The following is a 27,525-nucleotide window of genomic DNA, read 5'->3' as shown; positions in this document are numbered from 1 at the left end:
TGGGGGCAAGGGTAGGTTACAGGGTCTGCCATCCAGACACCTTACTCCTGCCCTGCCTGGCATTAGGAGAGTCCTTTCAGTAGGGAGGAAGACTTTTGTTGTTCAGTCATCCAAGGCTTGTCAAAGTTGGGAGGAACCTTAGGAAGGTTCCAGCTCTGCTCTTTCATGCCATATTTGGGAAACTGAGGCCCGGAGAGGGGAAGTGACTTTCCTAAGGGTCTCTTGTGACTTGGTGCCCTGTCTGAACCTAGAGGTCAGTTTTCTCGAGTCCCTCCCCTCCCCACCTGACACGTCATACAAACTCTAGCATTTTCCGCAGGCTACCTTTGTACTTGCTGACATAGTAGCACTCCATGCACGCCAGCGTTTGCTCTGCATTGCCCCATATGGACTCTTTGTGCTGCTTAAATACATACACGCATTTTAAAAGAAAGCCTCCTATCCTGACCACACCTGCATGAATAGCACCTTCTCACATCGTAGGAGGTGAGCGCAGAAGCAGCAACAGAACTGTTGACAAACACACCCTTCGCCTGTGTCCCCACAGACCCAGCAGGCCCTGTCCCCAGCTTCAGGAATGCTGAATTCCAGCAGGTGGCCCGTATGGGTTTTTACTGGGGACAAGAACAACCTCCAGTGAATGGCCTCAGGACACTAGGCCCCAGTTCTAGAGCTGACCTCTCACTTGGTTCTTGTGTGTGGGGGGGTGTTTTATCCTCTGGGTTTCATCTTCTACAAAGTGGGGTTCCCACACATGACCATGAGATGAGACTCTGAACACAAAAGCCACAGGGAATCCTCCAATGCTGGCACTTGTTACTTTTGCCAGAACTTTCTGGGGTCTGTTCTGGGTCTAGAAGGACACATGGAATATGCCAGAATCTTCAGTGGAGGCTTAGAGAGAGTTGCCTTTTCTTTCCTATCAACATTGCTAGGGTGTGTGTGTATGTGTGTGTTTAGGGAGAACTGTGCTGGTGGGAAAGACCAGACCCCCCCCCCTTCTTTGTGATGTGGAGAATAGTTATGCATTTCCATAGCTGCAGCAGGAGAGACCCAGGTTAGAGCCCAGTGAGACGGCTTCTGAGAGTCCTCAGTGGACTGGAAGATATTAATGAACTTCTAAAAGTCAAGCCCGAGGCCCTTTTCTATTGATAGGCTCAGCTACACAGAACCAGTCAGTTCCTCTGCTGCTGCGGTTCACAGAGCCTTAGCCTCAGGGACCTTCCCTCTGTTTGCAGCTGAGCGCGGTTCCCATCAGCACCGTCTGCACGAGACTTGGCTGGGGGCAGGGATCCTGGGTGAGGGAGGTGATGATGCCAAGGGCCCCTGAGATCCCTGTTCCGAATTTCCTTCTATGAAAGAGGAGGTAAAGGAGCTGGGGAACCCCAAACCCTTGCACCCCACCACTTCAGTGGTACTGGGGGCTTCGAGGACACCGATATTAATTATGTCTGCTTCTCTTCCCCAAGCTGTTTCACAGAAGATAAAGCTGAGGCCAGAGTGGACAGAGAAATTCCTGGGGTCACACAACAGGCCAGGGCAGAGTGAAGACCCCCTTCCTCCCTAAGGAACGCCTACAGTGGAGGGGGGAGGTGTTAGCTGCTGCACCTGGCTGCCCGCTGCAAAGAAGATCTGAGGTCTATCTAGTTGCTTGTTTAAGGGTGTGCCTTGGGGTGGCCACTGGCTTTGGGAGCGGAGTCAGAGAGAGCAGGCTCTGGCCAAAACTTCAGCCATTGGAAACTGTGTGGGCCGAGCTCAGCTTGAGAGGAGAAGAATGTGTTAGAAGCAAGGTTCGGGAATATCACCAGAGTCAGGCCACGAGCTTGCATCTTAGCTCCTGGCTATGAGAGGTGGGAATATTGTCACGTCTTTCCTCTTTCATAGATTTTTTTCCCTTTTTTTTTCGAGGTAGGGTCTCACTGTAGCCCAGGCTGACCTGGAATTCACTATGGAGTCTCAGGGTGGCCTCGAACTCATGGCGATCCTCCTACCTCTGCCTCCTGAGTGCTGGGATTAAAGGCGTGCGCCACCACACCAGGCTTCCCCCCCCCCCTTTTTTTTAACCAAACCTAACGGTCTGTGCCCACTGTCTCAGCAGGCAGAATGAATGGTGACTGTCATTCTCAGCTGTGGCCTGGTCACAAGAACAACTTTTGAGTCCCAGCATTTTTGCCATGGACTGAGCTGGTGAGAGTTTTGCACCCAGAAACCACAGTACCCTTTGGATTCTAGAGCCCATTTATCCCATTGATAAAGACCAAGAGCTATCTTTGTCTGAGCCCAGCAGAGCCTTGGAGCGCAGGAAACAGAGAGAACTGGTAGAAGTTACTTACCTTGGGGCTGATCCTGGGCCCGCCTCTCCGGCTTGGAGCCGGCAGCTGCTGTTTGCCCTGGGTCCTCTCCCCCTGCGCGCTGAGGTCTGCGCTCACCTCTCCTCTCAGGGGGCCTCTTCAGGATCGCCTCGATGGAAAAGGACAGGCTCAGCTTCTTTGGGGCCTCACAGCACCCCGAGTCCTTCCTCTCCATGCCCCTGCACAGTGCAGGGCCTGCCGTGGTATGCCGTGTGGGCCGCAGCGAGGAGGAAGAGGAGGACTCTGTGTGTGCCCAGAGAGATGCCAACAGAGAGCGTGCTTCCTCCCCAGAGCCTGTGGGGACCCAGCGGGCACACCGAAGAGAACAGGGAGCCTGATGTCAGGTTGTCCCTGTATGGTTCTGTGGACACAGCGACTTCCATGGACCACGCAGGGCCCCTGAGTCTGAGAAGGCAGCTCCCAGCAGAGGACCTGGTGGGTGCTGGTGCTGGGTCTTCAGACTTTCAGCCGCAACTAACCCGACTTCATTGCCAAGTGGGTGCCATCTTCCAGAAGAAGGTCCTCCTGGAGGGAGTGGCTGTCCTACTCACTAAGGTTCTCCAAGGTCACTGGTCAGGGACATCGAGAGAAGACAAGTAGGGCCACAGGACGAGGTCACCAGCCAGGGAGATCTGGAGGCCGTATGCCCACCTTTGCCCTTTGTGGCTCTTCCTGCTGGACCTGGACAGCCCCTGGAAGGTTGGGGTGCCCCCTATGGGCTTGCGGTGGATAAGTCAATGCCTGGTCACCCTGTGGCTTGAGGAGCTCTTCCCAGAGGCCCTTCTGGACTTCCTTGGGTTTTCCTCCACACTCCAGAACACGCCTTCTGGAACACCGGCCCCTCTGCCGTTCTGCAGGGGGAGATCGAAGGGTGCCGTTGGGTCACACCCGTGTCCTCTGTGGGTTCTTTCCAGTATTTTCAGGCTGGCTCTGGCTGCTGTCTTCTCTCCTCTTTCTAATATCATATCACGAGCCCAACTCTTTCTCCACCTGCCAGGGTTCCTTTTTTGTTCTTCCTTTTTCTTTGGTTGGCTTTTCTTCTTCTTCCCTGCTTGCTCAGTCCTTGCCTGAGAGAACACCCAGGACCCTTTCTCTCTGCCCAGTAAACCCTTGGCTGGGATCTGACAGTTACTGCTCTGTCCTTGCCAGGAATTCTGCTCAAGTGACTGTGTAACCAAGGAGAAGGGGGCAGTAAACAGGCTGATAAGGGAAGCAACTCTCCACCTCCGGAGGAGGGCTGGGGTGCAGGTGCGGAGCGGAGAGGGGCCAGAGGCATTGGGGATCTGAGGGCAGAGCTGGGATTTCCCTGGGAGGCATAGTGCTGGAGAAATGGCCCGAAGGAGCAGGAGAATGGAAGGTGGAGGCAGAACGGCCAAGACCACTTGAATGTGTTTATACAGTTGTTGATGGCAGTGGGATTATGGGACTCACAGAGGCTAGAGGCCAGGCCAGGGGTGGTGGGTGAGGGATTGCCATCGGGGGAAGGGGGTCCCTTTCAGATGTGTGCTCTGAGGCTTGCAAACGTCAGAGTAGAGAGTCATTCTAAGATCCTTATGGTACATGTAGGGAAACTGAGGCCCAGCCCAAGCAGGTATAGTGGATGTGAGGGAAGGTGAGATCCCAGCTTCCCTGGGCAGCTCCAGGGTGCCCCATTAGCCACACGGAGCATGAAGGGCACCCTAGCAGAGACCACGAATGTAAAGTTGGGGGTAAAGATGGAGACTTCCTCACAGAGGGAGGTGGTGGTGGGGAAGGCCAATTACTTTCTAAGGAGGACCAGTTAAGGGAGGGGAGCTCCTCTGAGATAGGGGACAGGTAAAATGGCCCTGTTTTAGGATCAGAGCCCCCTGGGAAGGTGTCTGGGAGACGCAAGGTTCTGTGGCCATAACAAGTGAACCCTGAGATCTCAGAACACCTAGGCTCACTCGTGGTACAATCTGATGGAGTGGGGGGAGGGACCCTTCTGAGCTGCAAGGAGAACAACTCTGGACTGGGGCCTCCGAGGGAGGGCAGAGAGCAAAGGGGAGTTTTAATGAGTCAGAAGCGGAAGTGGTTTATGGGAGGCTGGCTTCTAGCCCATGGCCAGATGACTCACGGCGCTGCCCGGGACAGCTGCAGAGGGACAGCGGTGTTTTCCTTACCGCCAGGAGGAAATTCACCTGCCTACCAACTGGCTTGGTGATCCTTACGGCGGCCAGGGGCACAGTCCCATAGAAGCTGGCCCCAGTGTTGATTGGCCAGAGGACTTGCTGCTCGGGAGGGCAAGTTTGTTTTCACCTGGGGCAGAGAAAGCTCTGAGAGCTCCTCCACACGTGGGTGGTCAGGATTGCGGATGGTCTTCTGGCAATGGAGTCTTAGTGGTTGTCAGGGCGAGGTGGAAAGGGTAAAAAGAGGCGAGGAGCATTTGCTTACATGCCTGGCCTTGTGCCAAGGGTGGCACATTTACTGGTCCCTTATCCCACTGGATAACCTTGTCAGTTAGGTGTCAATAATACCATTTCACAGAGACGCACCCAGAGAGGTGGGGTATCTGGCGTAAGGCTGCACAGCCAATCAAGAGAAGGTGCTGGTATAAAGCCAGCTCGGACACTGTGTCTTCCCACTTGGCTGTCATTTGAAGAGTCTACCTGTTCCAACCTGCTTTTTTTTTCTTTTTGTTTATTTTTATTTATTTATTTGAGAGTGACAGAGAGAGAAAGAGGCAGACATATATATATATATATATATATATATATATATATATATATATGTAGAGAGAGAGAGAGAGAGAGAGAGAGAGAGAGAGAGAGAATGGGCACTCCAGGACCTCCAGCCACTGCAAACGAACTCCGGATGCATGCACCCCCTTGTGCATCTGGCTCACATGGGTCCTAGGGAATCGAGCCTTGAACCCAGCTCCTCAGGTTTCACAAGCAAGTGCTTAACCGCTAAGCCATTTCTCCAGCCCTCTAACCCTCTTCTTTTTTTAAATTAATTAGTTTTGTATTCAGCAAATACAGTCAGTTTGGTACCATTATTAGGCTTATCCATGACCTAGCCCCTCCCCTTGACCCCTCTTTGTTGAGGTATATGGGCCATGCATTGTGGAGTTAGCCTACAGTTATGGGTAGGATAAATGTCTCTGAATATTATGACCCAACATGTGGCTCTGATATTCTTTCCGTCCCCTCTTCTGCAAGATTTCCCTGAGCCATGTTGGGTTCGTTTTAGGTCTGCTAGTGATGATGAGGTGTTGGGGGCCTCTGGGTCTCTGGCTCTCTGATTTGGTAGGAGTTGATTTTTCTCTGTGTTGGTCTCCTTCCCCCTTGTGCTGGTATCTGGTTCACCAGGAAAACAGCACCCTTGCTTGTTTTGCCAATTTTTCTTAGTTTCAACCGGGGCCCTTTTGAGGTATGATGGGGTGGCTCTCTCCTTAGGATCCACATCTATCTGAAAGAGAGAAGCAGATTCTCCAATGGAGAGTAAGTTAGCACCAGGACAAATGAGAGAGCCCTTACTTTTTCTTATAGAGAATTTAATAGGTGTAGGCCCTCTTGTAGCCCACGATTGATGGTAGCTTGATAATGGAGAGCGGACTTATGTTTAGATATGGTTCTGACTTGTTTCCTAGCTCCAGCAATGGGTCCCATACCACTGAGGGGATCAGTTAGCCAAATCAAGAGCAGTTGGTTCCCCACCAGGGCTGTGTGCCACTATTGCACTTGTCTGGGCATCACAACAGGTGATTTGCTGCTAAGTAGGTTAGACCATGAGTTGCTTGGACAGATATTGGTCATTTTCCCCCAGTCACCCATGTAGCACCTTCTGGCACTAGATGCGCTGACTGTCTGGGGACTGACTCTCTTCCAGCTTCCAGCCATGCCATTCCATTTTACGTGTCAAATGCATATGGTGTCTTTAGCAGTAGGGTCTTACCACTAACCTTCAGTGGGTCATCAAGTACTTGGACAGAAATCTGTCTTTCTGTTAGGAAACCTTGTATGTCTCTCTGATCAAAAGCTCATTGTGGATGATAGCCCCATGCTGGTACTGGGAGTTACAGGTCAGGGCCCACTAAGAAAAGGAAGAAAAAGATAACTAATATACAAGAGTTAGAGAGAAGAGACAGACAGAGAGAGAGAGAGAGAGAGAGAGAGAGGGAGAAAATGGGTGCTCCAGGGCCTCTAGTCACTGCAAACAAACTCCAGGTACACGCACCCCCTTGTGCATCTGGCTTACGTAGGTCCTGGAGAATCAAACCAGAATCCTTTTGCTTTGCAGGCAAACGCCTTAACTGCTAACCCATCTCTCCAGCCCCTAAGGAGTTTTTTTTTTTTTAATTATTTATTAAATTTATTTGCAAGGAGAGAGAGCGAATGAGAATGGGCACACTAGGGGCCTAGTGCCATCACAAACAAACTGCCAACACGTGTGCCAATTTGTGTATCTGGCTTTATGTGGAGTCAAACTCAAATCCTCAGGCTTTGAAAGCAAGTGCCTTTAAATGCTGAGCCATCTCTCCAGCCCACGTAAGGAGGTTTTGAAGAGAGGCCTACGAAGACCAGCCAGAGAGGTAGGTCAGAGCTATCTGTTTATTTATGTACCCACCAGCCTTTCAATGTGGGTGCTGAGGAGTCGAACTTGAGCAACCTCCGGCCCTCTTAGTCCCTCATGCTTAAGTGGCTTAGTGTCCTTACATGTTGAGCCATCTTCCAAATCCCTGACAACATTTTTATCACCCACTGGGATGTGCCAGATAGTGAAGTCAGTGCAGGAGAGAGAGCTGCAGTCAAAACAGGCAGGGCCTCTGCTCTCAGGGAGGCGGCGTTGAAGATAGCAGGACTGTAACCAAGAAAGAAATAAGTGCCCCATGCCATTTCCATTCATGATATTGAAGGGTAAACGGAGGCACAGAGGAACTGCAAAGAATTGACACCAACAGTAGTTCATGAGTTGGATAACTGCAAACCCAAAACGGGCAGGGCTCTGCAAAGGCATTGTGAGGGGTGCATGGAAGCCGTGTGATACTGACTGGTTACATTACAGAGTTGTCTTTTGTTTATTCTCCTAGGAAGCCCAGGGTTATATGACAACATTTGTTAGTTGCTTCTTTTGGGCCTGTCTTGTCTTAATTTTTTTTTTTTTGGTTTTGCTTATTTTGAAAAAAACTTTATTTTTATTTATTTATTTGAGAGAGGGAGAGAGAGAATAGGCACATCAGGGCCTCCAACCACTGTGAACGAACTCTAGACACATGCGCCCCCCCCCCCACTGTGCACTGGCTTACGTGGGTTCTCAGGAATTGAACCAAGGTCCTTTGGCTTTGCAGGCAAACACTTTCACAACTAAGTCATCTCTCCAGGCCCCTGTCTTTTGTTTATTATGGACAGTTATAAGAAATAACTCAAGCTTAGTTTGGCTCTTTACCAGTCAAGCAGGTTAAGGTCTCCTGCGAGGCCTCCCAGCTTTGTGCGCTTAGGGCGTCTCAGGCGCGGCCTGTTTGAATTCACTTTAGTAGAGGTCACGTCACAAGTAAAACATGGCCGAGGGATGAGTGGCAGAGTGACCAGCAGAGGCAGAAGGACCTTCGCTCTTTGGAGGTGAGTTTTACCACATAGCCCACGGGTACTGTAATGGGCAGTGCTTTCTCCCATCTACTGAATTGCAGGTAGAGGAAAGCATGGGAATTCCAGTAAGATGAGGCCAAGTGACAGGCTGGGTGACTTTGGGTCTGTGTGTCTGGGAGGGACGATGCCTCAGCCTGAGCTCTGAGTGACCAGACTCTCACCATTCAGAGGCTTAAGCGAGGGGCCTGGCTGACTCCCAGGCACAGGGGCCTCTGGGCAAGTTCAGATGCAGCAGTCACGTCACGGTCATGTCTGCTTCTCGTAGCCCCAGTGCACTGCCTATTACAGCTTTCAAATTACATTTTAAAATTTAATTTAAGTTAAAAAAATCAACATTGAATATATGGTGTACAGCAAGACGTTACAAAGTATACATTGTGGAGTGGCTAAATTGAACCAATGGCTTGAACTATTTTCTCATTTACTTCTTTTCTTTTTTTTTGTAGTAAGAACATTTAAATTTCACCCAGAGGTTTCCAAGAATTGAAAATCCTGTTTCAATGTATACTTTAGAAATATTTATTCACAAGGGGAGAGAGAGAGAGAGAGAGAGAGAGAAAGGGAGAGAGAGAAGAGAGAGAAGAGAAGAGAAGAGAAGAGAAGAGAAGAGAAGAGAAGAGAAGAGAAGAGAAGAGAAGAGAAGAGAAAAGAGACAGACAGAGAATGGGCATGTCAGGGCCATCAGCCACTGCAATCAAACTCCAGATGCAGGTGTCACTTTGTGCATCTAGCTTTATGTATGTACTGGGGAATTGGACCTGGGTCATTAGGCTTTGCAGGCAAGCATTGTAACCACTGAGCCATCTCTCCAGCCCTTTATGTATACTTTTTTTTTTTAGCGGTAGGGTCTCACTCTAGTTCAAGCTGACCTGGAATTCACTCTGCATTTTCAGGGTGGCCTTGAACTCATGGCAATCCTCCTACCTCTGCATCCCCAGTGCTGGGATTAAAGGTGTGCGCCACCACGCCTGGCTCTGTGTATACTTTTAATCAGTGTATATTATTTGTACAAAGCAGTAAGTTTCATTATATTTTTCATACATGCATACAATGTACTTTGATCATATCCACCCCTCTGATTACCCTCTCCTGTTACTTTTCCTTCTGCTGTCCTCCTTTTCCTGAAATAGTCTTCTTTCCACTTTAAAGATAGCTTCTACATTTGGGAGAAAACACTTGATATTTGCCTTTCTGGGTCTGGTTTATTTCAATTAACATGACGATCCTTAGTTCCATACATTTTTCTGCAAATGACAAGGTTTCATTCTCTTACAGGTTGTATTATATTCTGATATATATATGCTGAAGAGCATGTTGGGCATATATATATGTGCCACATTTTCTTATCTAGTCATCCATTAATGGACAACTAGGCTGACCCCATATCTTGACTATTGTGAATAGACCCCATGTCTTGACTATTGTGACTAGTGGATACACAGGCATCTCTATCATATACTGACATTTATGTGTTGGATATATTCTCAAGAATAGTATAGCAGGATCATGTGGTAGTCCTATTTGTAGATTGTGTGTGTGTGTGTGTGTGGTATGTGTATATATTCATATTCATATGTGTGTGGGTGCATGTGCACCTGTGAGTGCATATGTATGGAGGCCAGAGATCAATGTTGGATGTCTTCCTCAATGGTTGTCCACCTTATTTTTGAGATATGATCTCTTGCTGAACCCAGAGTTTACTGACTTGCCTAGACTAGCTAGCCAGTAAGCTCCAGGGATTATCCTGTTTCCAACTCTCTAGTGCTGGGATAACAAGCACACACCACCACACCTGGCATTTTACATGGGTATTGGAGATCTGAACTCAGGTCTTTATGCTTGGGCATCAAGCACTTTACCAATGGAACCATCTCCTCTGCCCAAATTTTTAGATTTTTGAGGAACTTCCATAATCCTTTCTGTAGTGACTATATTAATTTATATGCCTACTGGCAATGTATAAAAGTTCTTTTTCCCCATCACATCCTCACTAGCATTTGTTGCTGTTTTCCTTTTTTTTTTTTTTTTTCTGGGGTAGGGTCTTAATCTAGCTCAGGACAACCTGGAATTCAGTATAATTCAGTATGTAGTCTCAGGCTGGCCTCAAACTCACAGTTATCCTCCTAGTTCTGCCTCCCAAATGCTGGGATTAAAGGCATGTCCATGCCCCATGTTGTCTTGATGGGGATCTTTGTGCCTGGGGTGAGATGGATTTTCAGTGCAACTTTGATTTGCTTAGCTAAAGATGTTGAGTAGTTTTTCATGTAATTATTGGCTATTTGTACTTCTTGTGAGAACTGTTTCTTTACTTAATTTACTCTTTTATTGATTGGATTACTTGTACTGTTGGGATTTAGATTTTTGAGTTCTTTATATAGCCTACATGGTATTCCTCTGTCAGATGAATAGTTGGCAAGGTTTTCTTCCACTCTGTAGTCTGTTTCTTCACTGTGTTAATTGTTTGCTGTACAAAGGCTTTTAAATTCCATATATTCCTGTCTGTCAATGATTATTTCTTAAGAGTATTTTCCCACAGTCATTTCAAATTTTCAGGCTTTACATTAAAGTCTCTTGTCTATTTGAAATTGGTTTTTGTGCAGGGTGAGAGATATGGATCTAGCTTCATTCTTTTTTAAATATTTATTTATTTATTTTCAAGGAGAGAAAGAGACAGAGACAGAGAGAGAGAGAGAGAAAGAGAGAGAGAGAGAGAAAGAATACAAGGGCCTCCAGTCACTGCAAATGAAGTCCAGATGCATGCACCACTTTGAATCTAGTTTTATGTGGTTACCAGGGGAATCAAACCCAGGTTGTTAGGTTTTTGCAGGCATATGCCTTGATTGCTGAGCAATGCCTCCAGCCCCAGCTTCATTCTTTTACACATGGATATCTAGTTTCCTGAGAAGTGCTGAAGAGCATGTTGGGCAGATATGTTGGCATCTTTGTTAGGAAGAAGATAGTTGTATCTGTGTGGGTTTTCTTCTGGATCCTTTATTCTACTGGTCTATATGCCTGCTTTTGAGTTGTGTGGAAAAAAGGAAGAATGGAAACAGAGATGGGAGGAAACAGCTTTCTCAAGCTTGCCCCTGTTGAATCCCCTGGTAATACTCCTTCCATTTGCCCATGGCTGGACCTTTTTATTTTTTTGTTTTTTGAGGTAGGTTCTCACTCTGGTCCAGGCTGTCCTGGAATTAACTCTGTAGTCTCAGGGTGGCCTTGAACTCACGATGATCCTCCTACCTCTGCCTCCTGAGTGCTGGGATTAAAGACGTGCACCACCATGTCCGGCGGCTGGACCATTTTTAAGGCACACCTTCATATCATCATGCTTAGTGCTCACAGATTCAGGGGACCATGGAAGCTACCATGCTCACTGCACACGTGGAAGGACTGAGCCCCACCAAGCAGTGACACAGTCATAATCAGAATTTAGAATTCTAACTTGCCCCATCTTCAGTGCTCCCACCCACTCTGCATCTCCTACTTGAATTATTTTTACTTTCTGAGTTTTAATAGAGCCCCCAGGAAGTATCAGTGTGCAGACAGCTGAGGTCTGTGGAGAGCTGAGACCTCTCACCCCAGCCTACTTTCCTCCAGAACAATATTCAGCAATGAGCCTCTGTGCGTGTCTGGGATGCTGTCTGCAGCATCCTGAGTAGAAGCTGGCCCCTGGGCTCTGAGAAAGGTAACATGAGTGCAGAGAACCAAGACAGCGGCTTGAGGATGACCCCCCATGGTGATGGTGTGGTGAGAGGATGGTGAGTTCTCAGTAGAGCTGCAGCCCTTGTACCATTTGTCCTTGAGTTCTGAATCTGAAATGGCCTCTTGGGAAAACTGAGGTTCCTTGACTTATCTATCTGAGATCATACTTGACTGGCTCTTTTTTTTTTTTTGCTCTGGATTCTGTTCAAGTGCCCCCTGCCCCCCTCTAAGATCTTCCAGGTCCATAAACCCTTGCTTGTGAATGAGATCTTGTCTCTCCAAGAGAGTGGTAATACCCAGAACCAAGGACAGAACAGGGAACAAAACCCTTCTGGGTTTGGTAAACAGAGTCACAGCTGACTCATACCCTTTAGTCGAGCAGTCTGCTTGAGCTGTGAGTTGTATGTAATGGTCAAAATCCTCTATGAGCACCACACATTTTAAGTAAATTACAACCATCTTTGAAGACTAGAATGTCAAGATTGCTGGAGGATTTTCAGGGTCCTGCATGAACTTTTCTGGAATGGAGGAACTATTTCCCTATAAATCATTTCCTCATCAACGAATGTATCAAGATGCAAGGGCAATTCTCCACCAATGGACTTAGGAAGAATTGAGTCCAGTGTGTGGCCCAGACATTCATTTGGTGCCTACTATGAGTCACAAGCCAGAATAAACAGGGGATATTTACTGAGCAAGACCAACACGGCTCTTGCTTTGATGGAGCTATGGATGAGAAAAGGGATCAACGATAAATGGACAAATTGATAAAATCATTACAAATTATGGTAAGTGATTTGCAGGAGTCAATAATATAAATTGTGTTCAGTTAGCCTTTCTTTCTTATCTTTAGGGAGGTAATTTTCAGTCACATAATAACATTCCTCCCATCTTAGTCCTTGCAATCATCATGCTTAAGGCTATGAACTCATGGTATCTCAGAGAATGGGAGGGGGGAAGCTCACAAACAGCTAGAAGTGTGTGTGTGTGTGTGTGTGTGTGTGTGCGCACACGCACGTGCCATGGTACATGACATGGGCTCCTGAGGATGGCCTTGGCTGCTGGTCCTTGTCTTCCTCCTTGTTTGAGGCAGTGTCTCTTTGTTCATCACAGCTCGCCAGGCTGGCTGGCGCACAAGCTTCTGGAAGACTCTCCTGTCTCTGTTTCCTTTCTCACCATAGACGCGCTGCCCTGCCATAGCATCTGGCTCCTACGTGCGTGCTGGATCTGAACTCTGGTCCTCACTCTTGAGTGGTAAGCCCTTCATTCACCGAGCCACCTCTGCAGCCTCTGGCAGTTGCTGTTTCGAGAATCTGTTGAAATGTCAAGACGCCTTGTGTTTAGGCTCTTGCCTGTGCCCAGTGCGGTTGTCTGAACTGAATGGCTCTCTAGTAGGTGACTAGATTTAGTGATTGCCATTTCCTATAGTGTCTGAGCATCAGGAATCTGGGAGTGGCTGGGTAGTTCCTGCCTTCCTGTCTCATGAGGTTACAGGGGAGATGGAAGCTGGGCTGTGGGCATCTGAGGTCCAGACCGGATCGTGGACCTGAAGGCTGGGGTCTGCCTCCAGAAGGGCTCAAGCCTGTGTGTGTTGGGTAGAGGTCTCTGTTTCTCAGTGTGGAGACTTTTCCATAGGGCTGCTCACAGCATAGCCACTAGCTTATCCTGGACTAAGTGGAGAGAGACGGAGGGGGAGGGAGGGAAGGAAGAAGGGACGGAGAAAGAAAGAAAAAGAGACCAGTTTAACATCTAGTCAATCTAAAAGCACGAATGGGATGTTTTCCCTTCTCTTTGTGTGCTCAGTTTGGAATCCAATGTGTAGTTTACACGCATGGCCTGTCTTGGCTTGGACGTGTCACGTTTTCGGTGTTCAGTAGCGAGACTGATTACTCTGCAGCTCCACATATATGATTTTGTGTGGATGGACCCAAGGAGTATAGATCACCTCATTCTGTGAAAGAAACTTCCTCTGTTCTGTAAACGATTGCTCCATTGGCTTGTTTGACATTCCAACTAAACTGCCCGCCAATTTTCCTCCACTTAACACTGTTAAGTCTGAGCTTCTCAGGCTGAAATTTTGTATGGGGAGCCCCTGGGTTTCGGGCACATTTATTCCACACTATTGACCTTTTTATTCATACCACTGGTGCAAAAATTTGTCAGGAACAATATAAGAATTACAACAGCCATGACTGAGTTTGGCCTTTGACTCAATGGACAGAAACTAATTATGTGAAGAAAAACCAATTACGGGCTAAGCTTCGGGAGCTCTGTACTAATCCCCACCCGGCCACAGGTGCCTGCACAGAACTCGCACGTTCTCACCGCGCGCAGCCGGGCTTGGCAGGAATTGTACCCCGATAAAGCAGATAACAACTTCCACCACTGCACCAGAGCTCAGCGCCCTGCTCCCTGCTCTCTTTAACGGGCATTTTACGACTTGAAAGATTTCTGGACTAGCCGAATGCGTTGCCCTTTGCTGTGCGGAATGGGAAGTTAGAAGTCTTTTCTATGCAGATGACACGGTTTTATTGTCATGAACCAAGAATGGCCTCATTACTCTAAAACACAATGAGACTCAAGATGAGCTCCAGCCTTCTCCCACCCACCCCCCATTGTCGGTTTTGGCAACGTTGAGCTGGCTTTCATTTAACAACCTTGGAGTTGCTCTTAGTCATCTGGTCCTAAAGGCTGCATTTTCCCACTAAGTCTTCCAGTGGACTCTCACCAGGCAACTGTATTTGCTTAATGTTAGGTACCTTATGGGGACAGTATTAGGAGTTTTCTGAGTCTTTCTTGAGATATTAGTAAAATGTACTTTGAAAAACATTTAAGCCGAAATTATTATGGGTTTTCTTTCCTTTTCTTTCTTTTTCTTTTTTTAGAGAGGGAGAGTGAGTTGGTGTGCCAGGGCCTCAGCCTCTGCAATCCACCTCAAGATGCTTGCACCACCTAGTGGGCATGTGCGACCTTACGCTTGCCTCACCTTTGTGCGCATGGGGCTTACGTGGGATCTGTAGGGTCAAACCTGGGTCCTTAGGCTTCGCAGCCAAGCTCCTTAACCGCTAAGCTATCTCTCCAGCCCCTATTGTGGCTTTCCTTGACGCTCTACGGCATTGTCCCCTGGTCTGGGATCAGAGCCATAGTTACCATCTCAAGGACCACAGCTCTTCACAGGCATTCACGCAGCCATGTTCACAGGTATTCCCGAGATATTCCCACAGGCACTCGAGTAGGTATCCTCAAAGACATTTCCATACATATTCTCACAGTTATTCCCCACGGACACTCTCACAGACGGTCACAGAGACATCCCCTTCGCATGTATCCCCACGGAACTCCACACGTACTCTGTGTTAGTTACTTTCTCATTGCTGGGACAAACTATGCTGCCAGAGCAACCTGAGGAAGGGAAGGGCTTATTTTGGTTTATGTTTAGAGAGGCTATAGTTCATTATAGCAGAGAAGGCATGACAGACTAGCTTGTCTCTTTCAGCCAGAGGCAGGAAGCCAGAGGGTGAGCAGGAAGTAGGGCTAGGTTCTGTCACTCCCAGTGCCTACCCACCACCACCCAGTGCCCTCCAGCAAGACTTCACTTTCTAGAAGGCCCACAACCTTTCCCCACAGCGCCACCAGCTGGGCACCACATATTCAAGCACAGGAGCCCGGGCGGGGGGGGGGGGGGGGCGGGGGGGCGACATTTCACATTTAAATTACAACATAACCTCACGGGATTTCCATGGGCATCCCCACAGGCATTCTCACACACGGGTCTTCCCAATTCCTTTATGCATTCCCACGGATTTCTCAGGAGTGTTTTCAGAGGTCTTCCTACAGAAATTTCCACAGGAACCCCCACAGGCATGCTTACAGGTATCCCCAAAGGTATGCTCACCAGCATTACACGGGTATTCCCACAGACATGCTCACAGGTACCCTTTGGTCTTTCTTTGTGCAAAGGCTGGCCTGTTTGGTTAACTATTGACACACGTTATGGCTCTTCCATATGTGGAAACATGGGATGTCTAAGCCACAGCCCCTCTCTGGTAATAGACTACAATCTGTTGCTGTATATCTCCCATTGCTCAAGAGATAGAGAGAAAATACCCTCCCAGGCTCCCCTCAGCATGGGCTTTTATCTTGCTGGGGTTTACCTGAAGCTCCTTTAAAAAAATTTTTTTTTTGTTCATTTTTTATTTATTTATTTGAGAGCGACAGACACAGAGAGAAAGACAGATAGAGGGAGAGAGAGAGAATGGGCGCGCCGGGGCTTCCAGCCTCTGCAAACGAACTCCAGACACGTGCGCCCCCTTGTGCATCTGGCTGACGTGGGACCTGGGGAACCGAGCCTCGAACCGGGGTCCTTAGGCTTCACAGGCAAGCGCTTAACCGCTAAGCCATCTCTCCAGCCCTGAAGCTCCTTTTAAGATGAACCCAGAGTTAAAATCTCCTCAGACCACCAGGCTACTTCTGAGCAACTGGCCACATTCTGTTTTAAGCATCAGTGTCATTCCAATTTGTGTCTCTGTCTCCCTCCTCCCTATGGCTGCCAGGAAGCTAAGTTAAAAAAAAAAAATCTTCTGGCCTCTTGGATCCTAGAAAATGCCAAGTTTTGTCATATTATCGCCCCCTTCCTTTCCCTCACCTTGGTATTTGTTGATTCTTCCCTTGAAAAGAGTGCTGGGTTATATGTATTCAAATATACTCCTCCAGCTCTTTCCAGGATGAGACAGAAATGTGAGCAAATGCTTATATAAAGAATCCAGCGTGGGCTGGAGAGATGGCTTAGCGGTTAAGCGCTTGCCTGTGAAGCCTAAGGACCCCAGTTCGAGGCTCGGTTCCCCAGGTCCCACGTTAGCCAGATGCACAAGGGGGCGCACACGTCTGGAGTTCGTTTGCAGAGGCTGGAAGCCCTGGCGCGCCCATTCTCTCTCTCTCCCTCTATCTGTCTTTCTCTCTCTGTCTGTTGCTCTCAAATAAATAAATAAAAATTAAAAAAAAAAAAAAAAAGAATCCAGCGAGCTGTTTGTCATCTGAAACAACTGGACGAGGCACGTGGCTGCAACAGGAAGAGCTTGGCTATGGGAAGCAGCGCGTTCCTGCCCCACCAGAGACCAATCTCGGCTCAAGCATGACCACAGTTTGCCACACAGTTCCAAATAGACTATTGAACCCTAGAAACTGCAGTCCAAGCAAGGCTGAGACTGCCATGGTGCATGGGCATATGTAAGTGTGTTAGTGCGTGTGGGTATGTCTGCTAAGCATGTGTGAGTGTTGCTGGACGTGGTGGCGCACGCCTTTAATCCCAGCACTCGGGAGGCAGAGGTAGGAGGATCACCGTGAGTTCAAGGCCACCCTGAGACTACATAGTGAATTTCAGGTCAGCCTGGACTACAGTGAGACCCTACCTCGAAAAACCAAAAACCAAAAAATGAAAACAAAACAAAACAAAACAAAACGCCTGTGTGAGTGTTCCTGTCAGGATCATGTGTGATACTGAACATGTAATGTGCAACGAAAAGGCACAGCGTACTGGGCCACAGAGCTTTCCACTTGTCCAGGATGGGCTGATGCACAAGGTTTCTAAGAAGCCCTCACAGGAGCGGGTGTGGGCGCCGCTTCCTCCCCACCCTTTGGGTCAGGATCAAGGCGGTAGGGGAATGTAGCAATCAGATTTTTGGGTATTGTGGTTCTGTGGGGAAGACCAGACCCTGGAGACGTGTGAGGCACTGATCACATAGGCACTCAAGTCTGCCTCAGCAACTGGTGTGGAAACAGCTGTGCCATGAGATGGTGCAAACGCTCATCTTCCTAAGGTGCATGCTGAAGTTAGGTGATGTACAACAGGATGGGAAAAGAATCCCAAGAGGGGGAAGAAAGCCAGGTCAGGAGGTGAGAAGGGGCGGGCAGGTGTGCGGCAGAGAGCATCTGAGAAGGATCCCAGCATAGACACTGTGATGGTTTACGGTGATTGTCAACTTGACATTTCCTCCCTTAAACTGTCATTTGTCAGGTATTTTGCCCCAATAATGAGAAGTTAACTAATACAGCTGCCAAGGCTTAGCTCCTCTGCTGAGCTCTGCTGCAGATTTGCCCATGTGGACAGATCATTTGTTCTCAGTTTCCACCTCTGTGGAATGGGCATGTAGGACTTGGGGCCAGGAAAGTATAATGATGAGTAGAGTGGAACTCAGATCAGTAAGGTAGTTGTCTTTGGGCTTGAATCCCAGGTTAACTGTGGAGGATAACTTTCCCAGAACCTTCGTCACCTCGTCTGTGTAATGGGGCTCAGGGTGTTGAACACCCGGGCCGAGTTTCAAGGAGTCTGAGATGAGGCGACATAGCCAGTAGATGGAGGGAGGGCAGAGAGGGCAGGGTTCTTCTTCTGCAGCCCTGGCTGGGCTGGGAAAGGCCACCTGTGTCCAGCTGTCACCACGCTGACTCCAGACCCTTTTGCAGCTGTCTCCCTGGTGACAGTTGCTATGATTGTCTCCAAAGTTCAGGGGCTGCCACCCACTGCGTGGAAGGCCCCATGTGTCGCTGTCTGGAGTCCTTTCAACCTGCGATTGATTAGGTTTGTTGTCTGAGATGACTTCTTCAATGAGCTCATCAATTAGAAACATTATAAAGCGTCCCTGGGGGGGTCTCGGATGAATAACTGGTGCCATGGGGTCCATTTATGGCCAATTATGATCCATTGACATTTCCGTCAGCATCGCCACAGTTGTGATGGAAATGGCTCTCTGACTTGCACTCTGGAGGAGAACGGAAACCCCAGCTGCGTGGCAGGTTATGTGGGTACACTGACACGGCATTATTTCCTTTGTACCTCCCCTCCCCCCATCCCCAAGTCCATGACTTAAACACACTTCACGCCCCTTTCTCATCTTCTGCAATCCAGACCTTTCCCTGGGCGGGTATTGTATTCGTTCACTCATCTACTTATGCATGCCTTCCCTTCTATGGTGGTTTGATTCAGGTGTCCCCCATAAACTCAGGTGTTCTGAATGCTAGGTTCCTAGTTGATGGAGATTTGAGAATTAATGCCTCCTGGAGGCAGTGTATTGTTGGGGGCGGGCTTATGGGTGTTATTGCCAGTTTCCCCTTGCCAGGATTTTGCACACTCTCCTGTTGCTGTGGTCCACCTTATGTTGGCCAGGGGGTGATGTCCACCCTCTGTTCAGGCCATCATTTTCTCCTGCCATTGTGAAGCTTCCCCTTGAGCCTGTAAGCCAAAATAAACCTGTTTTTCCTAGAAGCTGCTTTTGGACGGCAGCACCTTTCCTCCGTTCTGCTCACCTGTTTAGTCAAATGTCATCACGGTGTAAGCAGCGAGGATTAAGGTGATGATTACTGAAAAATCCCACAAAATATTGTCAATATTGTCTGGTTTTTTTTTTTTTAAAGTATCAATAGGTGCCAGAAACTTCATTTTCCAGAGTTGAATACCAGGGCACACCAGTGGTAGAGTAACTTTCTACGATCAGAGGGGTGAAGTGATTCCATCAAGGCCACACGGTGCAGAGGAGAGGAGCCCGTTAAGTTTAGGTGTGTTATGTAAACATAGTGCGGTTCATCGACTTATTCTCAGCACTTTTGTCAACCATATAGTTCTGCATTAACCTCTGCCCATGGGGTGGGGGTGGGGAACTTGTATGACCGTGGCTGAGAGCAGCTCTAATCTATGGGTGTAGCAATGATGAGTTAGAAGGTAGGTTGACAGCCTGCCCATTTAGCATCATCATCATCATCATCGACGTCGTCGTCATCATCATAGTAATTTCCTGCTAGGCCCTGGGACCTCCCCAGCCACAGCCTTTTGACCAGGTTTGCAGTACCAGTCATGAATTTCCTCTTGTGGAGTGGGCCCCAAATCTAATCAGACTGTGGTTAGTTTACCCTTCCCCCCACAACTGTCATGCTACTATTGCGCCAGTGGGCATATCTTGCCTGGCAGCTAGGTTGTGGAGTACACAGGTCCACAGCTGGCTAAGACCGTTGATGACTTTTCTCCCTCAGCAGCCTGAACAGCCTGGGGAGGAGAGGCGCTCCAAAGGCCCTCACTCTAGCCCAGGCTAACCTGACCTGCTCTACGTCGTCTCAAGATAGCTTACTGATAGAACCCGTGTCATAGGCTGCTGGCCTGGGCTTCTCTCGGTCGTCTTTTAAAGTTTGTTCTCTTTTTCCGCATGTGCCGGTGGTAGGTGTGACGTGGTGTGTGCTGTATCTGCCCACGAAGGTGCAGATGCTCGTGGACTTGGAGGCCCGAGCAGAGCATTCATTGTTCATTTGCTTCACTGATTTCTAATGGTTTTCGCAAGCCCCAAATCGTCTCTGATTTCTGCTTCCAGCGGGACGGGGACCACACCCAACTGTTCTTACATTGTTAGGGATTGAATTTAACTGTCTCTAGCCTGTCAAGCCCGCATAGGGGCTTCATCTCTCCAGCTCCCTAGGTGTTTTTTTTTTTTTTTTTAAATTTTATTTTTATTTGAGAGTGACAGAGAAAGAGTCAGAGAGAGAGAGAGAGAGAGAGAGAGAGAGAGAGAGAGAGAGAATGCGCCAGGGCCTCCAGCCACTGCAAATGAACTCCAGATGCATGTACCCCCTTATGCATTTGGCTAACATGTGTCCTGGGGAATCGAGCCTCGAACCCAGCTCCTTAAGCTTCACAGGCAAGTGCTTAACAGCTAAGCCATCTCTCCAGCCCCCCCCCCTTTTTAATTTTCTTTCTTTTAAAAATATTTTATTGCCGGGCATGGTGGCATACGCCTTTAATCCCAGCACTCGGGAGGCAGAGGTAGGAGGATTGCCGTGAGTTCAAGACCACCCTGAGACTCCATAGTGAATTCCAGGTCAGCCTGGGCTAGAGTGAGACCCTATCTCGAAAAACAAAAACAAAAAAAATTTGCAAGTAGAGAGACAGAGGAGACAGGATGGCCATGCCAAAGCATCGAGCCAATGCAAACGAATTCCAGACACATGTGCCACTTTATGCATCTGGTTTTATGTGGGTGCTGGGGAGTCAAACCCAGTTCATTAGGCTTTGTAGGCAAGCACCTTAACCACTGATCCATCTATATCTCTAGCCCCTGGGTTTTCTATTTTTTTTTTTTTTTTTTGGTTTTTCGAGGTAGGGTCTCACTCTGGTCTAGGCTGACCTGGAATTAACTCTGTCATCTCAGGGTGGCCTTGAACTCATGGCAATCCTCCTACCTCTGCCTCTGCCTCCCGAGTGCTGGGATTAAAGGCGTGCGCCACCACGCCCAGCTTGGGTTTTCTATTTTTTATGTCCACTGTATTCCTCATTTTTAGTTTACTTATTTATTTATTTTGGTTTTTTGAGGTAAAATCTCACTCTAGCCCAGGCTAACCTGGAATTCATTACGAAGTCTCAGGGTGGCCTTGAACTCGAGGTGATTCTCCTACCTCTGCCTCCTGAGTTTTGGGATTAAAGGTGTGCGCCACCATGTCTGGCTTTATTTTTTATTTTTTTAAAATTTTTATTTATTTATATGAGAGCGACAGACACAGAGAGAAAGACAGATAGAGGGAGAGAGAGAGAATGGGCGCGCCAGGGCTTCCAGCCTCTGCAAACGAACTCCAGACGTGTGTGCCCCCTTGTGCATCTGGCTAACGTGGGACCTGGGGAACCGAGCCTCGAACCGGAGTCCTTAGGCTTCACAGGCAAGCGCTTAACCACTAAGCCATCTCTCCAGCCCATCTGGCTTTATTTTTTATTAACATCTTCTATACTTACAGACAACAAACCATGATATTTCCTTCCCCTTCCCCGCTTTCCCCTTCATAACTTTGTTCCCCATCATATCCCTTCCCTCTCTCCATTAGTATCTCTTTTAACTTGATGTCATCATTTTTTTCTCCTAGTATGAGGGTCTTGTGTAGGTATTGCTAGGTACTGTGAGGTCATGGATATCGAGGCCCATTTCTGTCCAGACAATTGCATGAAGGAGTGGTACCCTTCCTTTGGCTCTTACATTCTTTCCGCCACCTCTTTTGCAATGGACCCTGAGCCTTGGAGGGTATGAGATGTTTCAGTGCTAGACACTCCTCTGTCTCTTCTTCTCAGCACTATCTTGCCTTTTGGGTCATCCAAGTGGTCATCACCATCTCAAAAGAGAAGCTTCTCTAACCAGAAGTGAGAGTAGTATTAATTAGTATATGAATATGAACATTAAATGTAGTGCTTTCAGGGCAATTTGGTGAGAATAATATATGCAATTATCCAGAGCAAGCTTTATACTCCTAAGGCTCATGACCTCCTCTGCCATAGGCTTTTGATTAGGGTTTCAGTACCAGGCATGTATTCCCTCCCACAGAGCGGGCTTTTAGTCCAATTAGAGAACAGTTGGTTTCCTCCAGAGCAGACATGCCACTATTGCACTTGTTCAGTCATTTGGCCTGTCTGGCCAAACTTGAGGCTTCCAGTGTCCACTGTTTTCACCGCTGATGACTTCTGCCTCCCATAAGGCTGTATACAGAGCAGCTTTTTCCAGTTTTCAGTTGGCTGGGCTATGGGGAGTGTTTTCTGCTCAGCACCAGCTTGATTTCTCAGTGACTTTGCTGCTCAGGCATGTGAAGTCTTCAGCAATAGGGTCTTACCATCTTTTTCTCAAGGGAAACCAATGGCCTTGGAAATACTTGGGTGTTTTTTGATTAGAGGGCAGTTCCTGTTTTTTTTTTTTAGTTTTTTTAAGAGTTCACATGTGCATGACAGAGAGAGAGAGAGAGAGAGAGAGAGAGAGAGAGAGAGAGAGAGAGAGGAGAAAACGAGAGAGAGGGAGAATTGGCACACCAGGGCCTCAGCCACTGATATCAAACTCCAGATCCTTGCACCACCTAGTGGGTATGTGTGACCTTGCACTTGCCTCACCTTTGTGTATCTGGCTTATGTGGGATCTGGACAGTAGAACATGGGTCCTTAGGCTTTGTAGACAAGCGCCTAAGCCATCTCGCCAGCCCCTCCTCTTTAAAAAATATTTTATTACTTATTCTCAAGGAGAGAGAGAGAGAGAGAGAGGGAGAGAGAGACAGAAAGAGAGATAACACAGGAATGAGTGAGCCAGGGCCTTTTGCCACTATAAATGAACTCCAGACATGTGTGCCACTTATGCATCTGGTTTACATGAATTCTGGGGAATCAAACCTGGGAGGGTGGCAGGCTTTACAAGTAAGTGCCTCCACCTACAGAGCAGTCTCTCCAATGCCTATTTTTACTCACTCTGGAAGGGTCCACTGGTGTTGGAATGTTCTGAAATTGACAGTACTCACAAAGGTGTTGAGCAGAAAAGGCATTGAGGGCTAACCTAACCCACACAGGAACCTCAATCTTTAGGAGAAGAAAGTTTCCCATGGCCAGCTGGTGGAGAAGCTGAGACCATGGCACCCCTGAGTCAGTCACACAGAACATACCAGAGCTGGGGGCTCTGCGGCCATCTCTCCTATGGAACAGATGTGCAGAGAGAAAACCATCCACTTGGTGAGCGTGATGAGGCAGCTTCACTCGTGGCAAAAGACTCAGTGTTCAGGCCAGTTGGTTCCAGCTTCCTCTCAGTCCTGACACGTGCTGGTTGTGAAACTTGTCTCATTACTTCTCAGGACTCAGTTTCCCCTGTCCCTTCAGTGGGACAAGTGGTTCCCAGGTCACAGGCCTGCTGCGCATGTGCACATGAGCACAGAACAGCCCCTGGGGCACACTGCGGTTAGTGTATTCTGCAGCACTGTGTTGTGACCACAGTGGCTGATTAATGTCATCCTGGCTCAGCTGGGCAGCAGCCCTCAATCTGGGGAAAAGGATGTGGGCTCCAGAATTGGGCCCAGATTGGTTTAGGTCCAAACCTTCTGCATTATCTATGACCTGTTGTCAGCAAATCCTCCTGGCCAGACCTCTCATCTGTGCCCTGGCAGTGCCCCTGGAACAAGAGACCTGTGACCTCCCTGGGCAGCTGCCTGTCAGTTTTCTCTTTTATGTCTCTCCCAGCCAATAGGCAGTTTCTGGACACTTCTACTCAAAAAGGTGTCCTGTTTCCATGAATCCATGTAAAAGTCAGTGTCCCATTAGTGTCTGTGGCCCACCTGCTGTGGCTCTATGGCCATCTCCTGTGGCTCTGTGGTCACCTCTTGTGGCTCTGTCTGAGGTCCACCTCCTGTGGCTCTGTGGCCCAGCTATTTTTCTGTCCTTTGCAGGAACTGTGCTGTCTGCCTGAAGGGCTTTTCCCAACACAGCCTCAGGACTCATTCTCTCCTGTTTTCCCAACTGTAATCTTCTCAGTCAGACTTCCCTGCTCACTCCTTTTCTGGCTCCTTACTCCTTTTCTTTTTCCATCACATTTATTCCCTCTCCCCATCTACATTCCATTTCTTTACTTAGTGTGTGTAGCAGTTCCCTTCTCATTGCTGGGTCAAAACACCCCAGAAAAAGCTGCATAGGAGGAGAAAAGGTTTATTTTTCCTTTCAGTTTTGAGGGGAAGTTTCATCACGGCAGGGAAGGCATGATGTGAGCCGAGACTGGGCATCTGGGAGGTAGCAGCAAGAGTGAACTATCTCCGGCAAGGGGAAACTGGGCTATCACACTCCAAAGCCCCTTCTGTTAGCAACACTCTTCCTTGAGCAAGGCTCCACCTTCCATACTGCTACAAGTGAGGACCAAGTATTCAAAACACGTGAAGCTATAAAGGACATCTCATTCAAACGGCCTCAGCACGCCATTAGCTTAACTCTTACCCTCTGTCCCCCATCAATTAGATTGCAAGCCTCTGAGGGTCACAGTCTTTATTTGTTTGCCCTGAACTCATAGGATCTACCCCGATATCTCACACAATGAATACTTATTCATCCAAAGAGGCTGGGCGATAGCTTAGTCAGTTGAGCATTGGCCTTGAAAGCATGAAAACCTGAGTTTCATCCCAAGTACCCGTATAAAAATGCTGTGTATAGTAGCACACACCTGTAATCACAGCCCTGGGGAGGCAGAGACAGGAAGACCCCTGGAGCTTATTGGTTGGCTGATCTAGCCTAACTGTTAAACTCTAGTCCAATGGAAGACCCTGCTTCGAAGGTGATGGGCAGTGCTCCTGACAATCTCGTATTGTCCTCAGGTGTCCACAGGTGCATGTGCATATGTATGTTCACCCATACCCACATGTGCACCCCCATGAAAACACACACACACACACACACACACACACACACACACACTAATAATCATAATAAAAGAAAACTTGAAGAAGAAAACGCTTGAGTTTTCCCTCACCTGTGCCACCTGTCAAGGCACAGAAAGTATTTGTACTTTCGTATCACAGGTTTCAAGTCACTCATGAAGCATGGGTTCCACCTGCTCACTGTCAGCCCCGTACGTCTCTCATCCTGTGGGACAAGACCGACCCATCTCTGGAACAGAAAACTAAATACCATAATGAAGGTGCATTAATTATAGTTTACGTTTAACATTATTTTATTCTATTTAAAATGGCACTATCATTTTTTTTTTTTTCAGAGTGAACAAAGACTGATTCATAGTTTCCTGTTTTTGGTGGAATTTTTCTGACAAGACAGCGTGATGCTCTGTTAGGACTGCCTTTGCTTTGTATTAGATCTTCATGGCCCAGATAGAAAGAAGGTCATTTTTTTTTTTTTTTTTTTTTTTGCAAAAATGCTTGAAGGCTTCAGAAGTTTTCCTAAGGGCCCCTCTTGGAACTTTGATATTTAAATCATTCTCTCTTTGAGGTATTTATTCATTATCCTCATTGATTTGTTTCTTTGTTAATTATTAAGGCTCAGGCACTTTTACATAGCTACTAACCAGTGGTGTTTTTGAGTACTTACGGCTTGTGCTGAGGTCTTTCTGTGTGTGCATGGACTTCTTTTTATTGCCAATTCAACATGGTAGGTCATAGTATCACGCATATCTTAGAAAGAAACTGAGGCACAGAGAAGTGAAATACCTCGCTCGTGGCCGTAAAGGTGGGTACGACTTCGGCCGCCGTAGGCTTTCTTAGCCACTCACGCGTACTTAAGATTTGGCATGTGAATCGATCCGTATTCTAATATCACTTTCATCAATCTCATGAACTCCTGCCTCCCTTGGGAGACCTGTGACTTCAAGTGAAATGCATCTGCATTTCTTGGTCATTTATTTATTTATTTATTTGAGAGCGACAGACACAGAGAGAAAGACAGATAGAGGGAGAGAGAGAGAGAATGGGCGCACCAGGGCTTCCAGCCACTGCAAACGAACTCCAGACGCGTGCGCCCCCTTGTGCATCTGGCTAACGTGGGACCTGGGGAACCGAGCCTCGAACCGGGGTCCTTAGGCATCACAGGCAAGCGCTTAACCGCTAAGCCATCTCTCCAGCCCCTGCATTTCTTGTGCATGGCACTGTGGGAGGCTAGCGCCCCTTCATCCATGGGACTGACTCATGGCTGACCCAATGGTGTCATGAGCCGTGTGCAGAGTGGCAGTAAATGGGGTAAGGGACATTTGAGTGAGATACACCTTCCACGTGGCATCTCTTTGTTTGGCCAGGGAAGAAAGCGCACGAGAGCTACACCAGGGCTCAGCAAACTCACGTTGTGTGAGTGAAGCATGCAGGCCACTGCCCAGATTTGTCCTCTGACATGATGCAAAGCCACTCTTGAGGACTGGACGTGGCAGGGCCAGGGCTGCGGCACAGCAGAAGTAGAGGGAGGGAGGCATCAAATTAGCATGCACTGGGCTCGAGAGATGCCTTAGCGGTTAAGCGCTTGCCTGTGAAGCCTAAGGACCCCGGTTCGAGGCTCGGTTCCCCAGGTCCCACGTTAGCCAGATGCACAAGGAGGCGCACGCGTCTGGAGTTCGTTTACAGAGGCTGGAAGCCCTGGCGTGCCCATTCTCTCTCTCTCCCTCTATCTGTCTTTCTCTCTGTGTCTGTCGCTCTCAAATAAATAAATAAAAAATTAAAAAAATTAGTATGCATTGTCCACCCACCCTGGGCGGGATTTCTTGAGAGAGTTAAAAAGCCTGTACCAGGGGCTGGAGAGATGGCTTAGAACCCTGGTTCAAGGCTTGATTCCCCAGGACCCACATAGATGCACAAGGGGACACATGTACCTGGAGTTCATTCGCAGTGGCTGGAGGCCCTGGCGTGCCCATTCTCTCTCTCTCTCTGCCTCTTTCTCTCTCTGTCATCCTCAAATAAATAAATAAAAATAAACAAACAACAACAAAAAAAGCCTATACCATGCACCAGGGAGAAAGCTATTGTCATATTCATTTTACATGGGAAGGTGAGGCCTCGTGGCCTAGCCACTTAGCTCTAAATTTAAATTTGAGTTGTGGGTCTTTTGCATTATCCAGCAACATATTCTTGCTAGGGAAAAGATGTGCTGGAGGGTGTGGAGTGTAGGGTATGGGAATGGCTGGGGTGTAGCCAAGTGATGGGATGGCATGGGAGAAGCTGGGCCTGTGGGGATGTGGCTTGAACGCACCCTTAGCTGAAATGCCAGTCTGTCCCATGGGCCATCACTTGGATCTTCCAGTCACTTGTTTGTGGAAACAGACTCATTCTGTAGTGATGGAAGGAGGATGGCCCTGCTGAGGATTTCGTTGCTGTCTGAGACTATGTCCTTCTCCAGTGGAAGGGTGGCAGAAAAGTCCCTTCTCTGCCCGGTTGAGAAATGTCAGGTTGACCAGATGGAGAAGAGCTGGGTGAGGCCGAAGGACGGAGCAAGGTTTCCAGCAGCGCCCCTGGAACTGAAAGGCACCGTGTCTTGATTCACGTACCAATTACACACAGCGTGCCACGTTACAGGGCTAATGGGACATAAGCAGGAGGAGCATCTGCCCGCGCTGGCCCACACCTCCTGG

General features: G+C 48.2%; 1 protein-coding gene across 1 annotated transcript in view; it reads right to left on the bottom strand.

The window, feature by feature from the left end:
• Positions 1–27,525, bottom strand: part of Isx (intestine specific homeobox) — an 83,609-nt gene that overhangs the window by 30,208 nt on the left and 25,876 nt on the right. Inside the window, exons 3-4 of the mRNA XM_045152262.1 lie at positions 3,003–3,202; positions 2,334–2,685 (exon numbers count right to left, since the gene is read on the bottom strand). Of these exons, the coding sequence (XP_045008197.1) occupies positions 2,334–2,685; positions 3,003–3,202 (552 nt within the window). The remainder of the gene's footprint in view (positions 1–2,333; positions 2,686–3,002; positions 3,203–27,525) is intronic.

This window comes from Jaculus jaculus, chromosome 6, assembly GCF_020740685.1.
Source record: "Jaculus jaculus isolate mJacJac1 chromosome 6, mJacJac1.mat.Y.cur, whole genome shotgun sequence".
Lineage (NCBI taxonomy): Eukaryota > Metazoa > Chordata > Mammalia > Rodentia > Dipodidae > Jaculus > Jaculus jaculus.
This window is presented reverse-complemented; position numbering and strand designations above follow the sequence as displayed.